We start from the raw sequence: 8594 nt of genomic DNA, 5'->3' as shown, positions 1-8594 counted from the left end.
TTCATGACAACTTGATTTCTTTTAATAAAAAAAATGTAATCCATCGGTCCTCATTTACAGCAAGGTGTCCATAGAAAAGCAATCCGAAATTTACAAAACATACAAAATAGAAAATAGAATAGTAGCGCCAAAGGATATCATTGAGGTGAGAACCACTCTCGTGTCCTGTGGAAGCCGAACTGAGGTGGGACATGTCCTCGGCTTTTCTTTTGGAAATAAGAATTGCTTCGGTGTCTGTGAAAAGGATCTTTTTTAAGCGGTGGAGTTCAGACTCTCGAGCCAGAGTTTCCCTTCGTCTTAAATTACAGAGGAAGAGCCCCTTTTTTTAGCCATTGTCTTCCAAAAAAACCTCAGTCATTCCCAAGAAGGCATACAGCTTGTCGGACACCCTGGAGAGCAAACCTCGCCACGTAGATTATCCTGTATTTTTGTCCCAAAAAATAAATTTAAAAAAATATTTTTTTAACATACTGTGTTAAAGCTTGCTCATTCAGCTTTCTTCTTTTCTTTTTTGGATTCAATTAATAATTCACCACAAAACTTGATATTAAAGAACAGGATTCTAAAAACCTGGTAAAAGGATTTGCATATCTCACCGCACCACTGGAGTCATACGCATTGAGGACACCACCCAAGCCATGAACAGAGCAAACAACCTCATACATGGTGGAAGCCAATGACAAAAGTGTTTTAAAGAAATAATATATGCCAACCTTGACATATCAACTACTCTCTGGCACTTCCACTATTTACACCATTCCTTCATAACTCTTTTTTTTTAAAAAAAAAAACAACTCAATTATGCTATGTTTTTTTTTTAATGGGAAACTTTGCAGAAGCCATACATGGTAATAACTCAATTTGATATACCTATGTATGCTTGTCATATAATCAACTTTTATTCACAGCATAGTCAGCATATCTACTCTTGGCCGAATTACCTTCTCATAGCTTTCAGTAAGCGGATGGGTCAGATTCCACCAATTCAGCATTTAGGGAGAAAATATCGACCGGCGCATTTGTGCAGTCAACAATGCTTCCATCAGATCTGGATGCCCCTCGGCAGTGATCAAGATAGATCACTATGACAGTAATGTCATCATGGATGTGGCGCCTTGATCCCTTCTCTATTTTTCTAATGTCATCATACCGCATTTCCCTTTTTTTTGCAGCCTCGTCAAGGGCCGCTCTCACTAATCGCTTTGCTATACCCTGCAAAATATCCAAAGATTTAAGTTGATAAAGAAATGGAATAATTAAAAAAGATGTTTCGAGAACAAATTGAATAGGGATGGGGAAGAAACTAACTGATCTGGGGTTCTTGAAGACTATATCAACAGCAGCTTCATCACTCAACTGCTCCCAGAGGCCATCTGATGCAAATATCAAAAATAAGTCTTGCGGTCCCAGCTTAAGCATCCTAATTGAAGGCTCCGCGGTAATGACAGGTCGTTTCAGAGGAATAGGACAAAGAAATTGCTGGAATAATGGATCCCTACAGAACTCAGGCTTCTTCAGGTACACATCGCCAATAGATCTTGATACCTAACCAGAAAAATGTTAGCTTTTGATCATAATCATTCTGACAGCAATTTGTCTACTCGGTTTTAAGTCAGTGCAAGCAATTGCCCACAAAATTAAACTGTCACAAATCCTAACATATTGTGCAGTTATTGTTTATGTTGGTAAAGCCTTTCGCAACCATATGCAATGGATACAAAATATTCATAAACTCCTCTGAACAGATTATTATTTCAATGAGAAGGCAGACCAATATGTGTCAAATACGCACAGCAACAAAATTAAGCCCATTCAGTTTCTAGCTTGTACTTCAAGCTTTTGAAAGCATGTGGTATGTTAAAGAAATCGGCCACATTAAGGATGGATATACTAGAAAGACTACTGAACAATTAAAATTCCAGACAATTTTATGCTTACAAGAGATTTTTGTTCTCTTACCCAACTGAGTTACTTATTTAACAGATGCTTGCTGAACAACTTCATGCATGAGAACCAGGTGACAGATGGATTAATTAAATGTCTGTAAACTCAGTACCTTTAAGTTTTATTTAGACAAAGTGCCCAACTATTTTATTATGCACTTATTGAAAAACTCAAATAACAACAACATCTCAAATAATCCTAAAAACACAAAAGTATGTGGGGAAGATGTAATTTTAACCGAGGTTTGCCGTCTCGGTACCGGACCCTGTATCGATGTCACACTAGCACATTGTCGGTACGGTATGGTACAAAATTTTTTTTGGCGTACAGAGTATTGGTATACTACCCATACCGAGTACCAGAACCGAACTGGTATGGTACAGTACGCTCCATACCGCCCGATTTGGACCGGTACGGCATACCATGATATGTTGAAAGAAAGACCATTAAGTTATAACCTGCACATGTGTTCATGCGAATGCAAAATAGATATTTGAATCTTTAAAGATGTGTGGTATTTTATGTCATGTGGTACAGGTTCACTCGTCTTTAAATCATAGCATGTCTCAAGGACAAACAGCAGGTACACCTTTCAGCAAGTCACATGCACATGATACTTTGCTCCACAAGGTGCATGCATAAAGATGTTCCTGATAGTAAAATATGAATGGAATATATGAAGCAGTTTGAACCATAAAATGGCCATGGCAAAGTACAAGCATCCATTGATGACATTTTGGTCGAAAACTGAAATAGATAATTTATGAAAATAGATACCATAAGATGTGCATTGCTTGCTACAACTTGTACAATATTCTTTATAAACTACACAAATATATAATCTTGAAAGCATATTACATATGCTTTTGGGAAAGAATTCCAGTTTCAACAATGATAAATCTGAACAGAACAGTGCATCATATGGAAGTCAAAAGTGCTAAAGCTACAAGATCGTTATCCAACAGAGAGAATATTGCTTTAGCTATGGCTAAAGTTAGAGAATCTTGATGCAGATATTGCTTTTAAAATGGCATAAAGTTGAGGCATATTGATAGGAATCTGGCACTGGATTCTCAGAAGAGAAAAAGAGAGATTGCCAAGCTGCTGCTTAGACAAATGCCCTCCTTGTCATATAGATCAGCATAGACATAACTACATCAGTCTGACCTAGCCTCACAAATAGACATGACTTTGGAACCATACAAAAACTGGAAAAGGAAGACAATGACCAGATAACTACTTAATGTCAGAAATGAAAGAAAATTGTCCATGGAGATAGTTATAAAAACCAAACCAAACTGGCCGTTCAGACCAGAAAACTGGTGAACCAGACCCTTGGACAGTCCGGTTTTCACACAAGACTAGAATTGCATTTGGACCGGCCGAGAACTGCTGACCTGGCAGGTTTCGAGAAAAACCCAGTGAACTAGGCGGGGCAAAAGTGAGGGAAACGGCTTATTTTCCACCTTAATCAGAAATTGTGGTTGAGTAGGGATTCAAACCCTTGATCAAGGATTTGGTAAGAAACCTTTCAAACAGCAAGACAATAATTAAGTTCTTATAATTTGTTAAGAGATAGAATTTATATCTATATTTTTCAAAAGGTATTATTTGCTCAATATTTTAATAATTAGTTCTTTCATAAAAAGAAAAAAAATCTACTCCTTTTTTCTCTTCATGCAAAATTAAAGAAAAAGCATAATACTTCATTTTATGTATCTGGATACTTTTAGACTTTACTATTTAGAAATTAAAAAAAATCAATAATGTTTACATATTTTCCTACATTATGTATAACTTTACTTATATCATTTTAAATTAGATGAATCATGAATTTTTTTCTATTTATGTCACAATTAGAGAGTAATGTAGATTTAGGTCACCATGTTTTAAATGGTAGTATTTAAAGCAAAAAAGTTACAAATAATTATACATAATTTTATTATATTATGTCTATTTAAAATATTTTTTAAAAAATAACTATTTTTTAATTATTTATTAATTATAACCGGTTCAGTCAATTGACTTGGTGTTGGACCAACGACCTAGTCACCTGGCCCCTTGGCTGGGTCGGTCTTCAGTCCAGCCTTAATAACTATTGTAAAGGAAATTAGCTTTTGGATTAGAAACGCAAAAAAGACAAAACTCTTTCCTTCCAGGCATATTACATACCTCTATCAGGTAAAAGCATAGTTTACAATCAAACACCACATGGTACATTAGTAGTATGGTTATTCAAAACAGAACCAAATCTTTATCAAATACTTCACATCAAAATGCAAAATCATTTGTTGCATGTTACTTTTGCTTGAAAAATTGATCTACGACCGGCAGCCTTACCATATGCCTATGATACGTACATTTTTCAAAGCCTCTAGTCCTTCTGCAACACAATTTAAGCAGGTTATGAGGATCCTTGATGTCAGTAATTAGTTGCAAGTCACCTTTTAGTTAAGGCACTTCAAAATGGCTGTCTGTATAGTACGGTCCATATGCCAATGGAATGAGAAAGCCCAATAGTAAAGACTTGCTTTCTCTCCATTTAAAGGTGTATGCTTTCGCACCACAATATTAGTAAATTCTCTAAAATTCATCAGGAGTCAAGGATACAGGTCTGTGCAGAGTTACCATATAAATGAACTGCCTCCAAATCATCTCCTTTATAATAAAGGCCCTGAATACTTTGTTCAATGATAGATGTTTAAGTAACTGATCTGCATTAATAGCTGGGTATGCTCCACTCAGTGATTAAGGTTGACATGATAATATACTATATTAAAACGTATACATATATGACTGTTGTGGGACGGAGGGAAGCTATTGTCTGCAAATATCATTTTAGTTCATGCTGCATACCAGTGATCTAGATCATCAAATGAAATGTTTCTTATGGTTTTGTTTGACCAAAAATTGTTTCTTCTGGTTAAAAAGCATTTGACAATAGATTCGGATCTATAACTAAGATTAATTCTCCCCAAAAAATGGTGGGGAAATATCTTGGTTCATCTACCAGGGAAACCAATCGCACAGCTAATATCTTACTCTGGAAAGAAACATGGGGTGTGACATTATAACAGTCGTATGACTGAGTACTTAATGAACCACTGATGAGCCAGGTTGATACTGGTTGAGTTCAGCTTAAAACAGCCAATTTAGTATCAAGCCAAGCTTGAGCGGGATTTTTCTTGCTCGGGTCAGCTTTACAATAGACCTAGATAGAATCCTCTGCACTGGATTGAAATACCAGTGAACTTATAAAAGAGAAAACGATCTCTACAGGTAGAAGAAACAGATGGTCTAAAGCTCATATCAAGCATGAAATTAGAGAACAAAACAGAGAGGTAAAGGAAGAACGAGATTTTTGGAAAAAAATAGAATAAATCTGCCAAGAGAATTTAAGAATCATTAACCCATCCAACCAATGGCTTTTTTGTCATCACCATTGAAGCTAATCACTTCAATGGATTATATTCTACAAGAGAAAGTCAATTAGTACTGAACACTTTGAGGAATAATTTTGATGGAATTTTCCAACAATATTTAAGTATTGACATAGAATAAAGGTCCCAATGGGGAAGAGATCTTAAAAAAGATAAAAACTAAAAAACTGAATAATATTTTTTCAAGTGCAAAAAAAGTACCAGGTAGATTCAATGGATTATATTCTTCAAGAGAAAGTCAATTTGTACTGAACACTATGAGGAATAATTTTGATGGAATTTTCCAAACAATATTTAAGTATTGACATAGAATAAAGGTAGATCTTAAAAAAGATAAGAAACTAAAAAGCTGATAATATTTTTTCAAGTGCAAAAAAGGTACCAGGTAGACAAATACAACAGAGAGAAAAAGGAAACATTGAATCATGAAAAAAAACCATCCCTTCAAACACCCTAACACTCCCATTCTATAACAAAATCTTTATTGCATCACTATCATTATTAAAATTTATCTTTACTATCTACGCACACTATGGTAATAGCAGGTCCACTATGTCTTTGTGGCAACCATCTGGTCATCGATTGTGGAAATATATCATTGTCTCAAGGCATTGACTGGAGGATATCAAGTGACACCACCATGGAGATATCCAAGGTATTGATGAGCAGATTCAAATCATATGTTAGAATAAACATTAAAATGACACACCAAGGCAAGAGATGATACACCATAATCCAAAGAGACAAATTTGACTCGGTGAATCTCCAGAAATACTCTAAATTCAAACACCTACAAACAAATTAAATGGTCTCCTTCCAAGCATATTACATACTGGATCAGGATAATGCTAAAGATCGGTCCAGTTTAATCTCCAATAGAGTATCTTTGATACGTTAGAAATCAGGTAGCTAATTGTACCATACAAAGGACATGAAGCAAAACTGATTGAGGTTATGTTCTCATCCTCCACTCCATGAAGCAATATTGGTCAAATTTCATCACTCTCTTTACAAGACATTCTTCACTGAGGACTCTTCCCAAGATAACTTTCCAAAGAAATGCTAGAACTTCTTGCAGCTCGGTCTTATTCTAAATTTTCTTCTTCCACCCACACAAACCCCATCATCTATGGAGAATGAATAACAATAGTTTGCAAAAAAGAGTGTACTTTAACTTCCCATCTACAGAACTTAATATCAAATTTATGGCCATCAAGCCTAACACTAGTTAAAATTGGGGGAAAAAGAAAAAAAACCAAATTATTTGGATCTCCACAAAATTGAAAATTTCCAAACAGCTCCACCTATTCTCTGATATCAGTAGGTCAAGAAAATGACATTTCGATAACTCACTATCCTTGAAAGACTATGAACTTGGTCTTGAAATGGCTTCGCTCCTTAGCCATGCAACTAGATACTATGTTTTATAACTCTTCTTATACTGCAACCTAACCGACAAGCAAATTTATATATCCCTCTATAGAACACCCTTCCAGACCAGCAATAGTTTAGTAGCTCTCTCCACCTAGTTTTGTTTTGGACTACAATATCCGCCTATACTAACCATCCCCATACTGCCTCCACTCGCTAACCTCCAGATCCACATTGTGTTATATCCAAACTTCAGACGCAATTTCTACTTGGAGATTTGACAACTAGAATCTATTCATACCCACTGTTTTTTGATTCTTTGGGTAAAAGAAAGGTCTTCTTGAGCGCATATCGATTCTAGTAACACCTATAACAAACTGTGAGAAAAATGAACATGCAGCTTATTAATTTAGACAATATTCTAGATCACCAAATCCTTGCAATAAATAGCTTTCGTTTCATCTAAAATACTAAAATCAAAAATTTCCTAATTTGAAGTGCATGGAATCAGTGTAACTTCAACCACTTGTATAATCTTGCACGCAACCATCTTCTGAAACTTTATATCCATAACGACAAAAAGAAACCAAACCAAGCAGGTAATAACTAGAGTTCTAGTAGTGTTATTAGGAGAACATTTAATCCAAAAGATTCCCTGTACCTGAATGATCCCTTTAATCCGCCACACACCTCGGTTATAGACCACGATGTGGGAGTCATCCGGGTGGAGGTCCGCGAGCTCCTTCCTGACCTCCTCCTCGGCGACGTTGTGGTCCCTCGACAGCCGCTCAGCCACCACGGCCCTCCCGTTGGGTCCCCGCCGGCCGAGCACCGCCCGCGAGTCCCCCAGGTTCGCCACGTAGAGCACGTCGTCGGCGATCGCTCCAACGAGGCAGCACGACCCCACCGACAAGATCTGCGGCCGCGACGGCCACGACCGCTTCACCAGGTGCAAGAACTCCTCCTCCGTCGCGTCGAACGCCTTCCTTATCACCTCCGCCGAGATCCCCCCTTGCTCCGACGCGAACTCTACCAAAAACCGACCGAATTAAAGCGACAGATCGAGTAAATAAGAGACTCCTACGAGGGGAGCGGGGAAGGGGAATACTGTGGAGGTGGGGGAAGAGGTGGCTGTTGACGAAGCGGGAGGCCTCGGGGCCGCCGTGCCCGTCGAAGACGCCAACGAGGGTGGCGGAGGCGGAGGTGTGGACCTGGCCCTGGTCCTCCAGGGAGGAGTTGGCCTGGACGACGGCGATCGAGAAGTCTCCGGAGGCGTGGGGCTTCAGATCCATGTGCCAAAGGAGCCCATCTCCGCCTCCGGCGGCGCCGGGCCACCGGAAGCACCGCTCCAGCGGCCGGCAGCACGCTCGCAGCATCGCGTCCTCCCAGGCTTTTTGCCCTCCTTCGTCGCCGGATTCTTCGCCGTCCGGGCCGATAAGACTCTCTAGAGGGAGCGAAGTAGCGGAGAGCGTAGAGAACGCGTTAAGAAGGAGAAGAACCGAAGGGAAAAGAGGATATAAAGTATAAACGAGAACGAAAGGGTGAGGAAAATAAATTGAGAGCGAAGAATACGCGTTTTCCTTTTCCCCGTGTTATTCTCGGTAACTGTTACTGTTGTGATTTCTGGAAGCTCACTAATGAAGGGAAAAGGAACGTGTTTGTTCTCTTGTACGTGTTATATCTTTCCTCTTATTATCTATTCCTAATTTATTCCTTGAGGTCGTTATTTTGTTTGGACATATATGAGAATAAATTAGAAGAAGCAGAAAAGGTCATTTTATAAGTCATTGCTGCTGAGGCAAGCATGCCAGTTCAAATAGGGGCGCAGGAATAAGAGAA

At 38.3% G+C, this 8594-nt stretch overlaps 1 protein-coding gene across 2 annotated transcripts; it reads right to left on the bottom strand.

Annotated features, from left to right (window-relative positions):
- LOC103719796 (putative protein phosphatase 2C 78) lies at positions 1 to 8394 on the bottom strand. 2 transcript variants are annotated; one of them, XR_015973536.2, is made up of 5 exons: positions 7864 to 8394; positions 7417 to 7784; positions 1309 to 1545; positions 597 to 1212; positions 1 to 420 (listed from the first exon to the last, which is right to left on the bottom strand). XR_015973536.2 is itself a non-coding variant. In XM_088711543.2 (5 exons), the coding sequence occupies exons 1-4, from the start codon at positions 8129 to 8131 to the stop codon at positions 955 to 957; spliced, it is 1131 nt and encodes a 376-aa protein (XP_088567669.2). In that variant the 5' UTR covers positions 8132 to 8312; the 3' UTR covers positions 1 to 420; positions 942 to 954. The 2 variants fall into 2 exon arrangements, 1 of the variants encoding a protein (XP_088567669.2); XM_088711543.2 differs by having other exon boundaries at positions 942 to 1212; positions 7864 to 8312.
- Between the last annotated feature and the right edge of the window lie 200 nt (positions 8395 to 8594).

Source organism: Phoenix dactylifera, chromosome 15 (genome assembly GCF_051530095.1).
Source record: "Phoenix dactylifera cultivar Ajwa chromosome 15, Ajwa_hap1_PhDact_Kaust_v1.1, whole genome shotgun sequence".
NCBI lineage: Eukaryota > Viridiplantae > Streptophyta > Magnoliopsida > Arecales > Arecaceae > Phoenix > Phoenix dactylifera.
The sequence above is the reverse complement of the archived record's forward strand: the minus strand, read 5'-3'. Positions and strand labels throughout refer to the sequence as shown.

Coding starts and splice junctions, on each gene's coding strand:
- LOC103719796 (XM_088711543.2), bottom strand. CDS start 8,131: ATGCTGCGAGCGTGCTGCCGGCCGCTGGAGCGGTGCTTCCGGTGGCCC. Junction 1,546..7,416: donor GGATTAAAGGGATCATTCAG/GTACAGGGAATC, acceptor TTTTCTGGTTAG/GTATCAAGATCTATTGGCGA. Junction 1,213..1,308: donor TCTTCAAGAACCCCAGATCA/GTTAGTTTCTTC, acceptor GATATTTTGCAG/GGTATAGCAAAGCGATTAGT.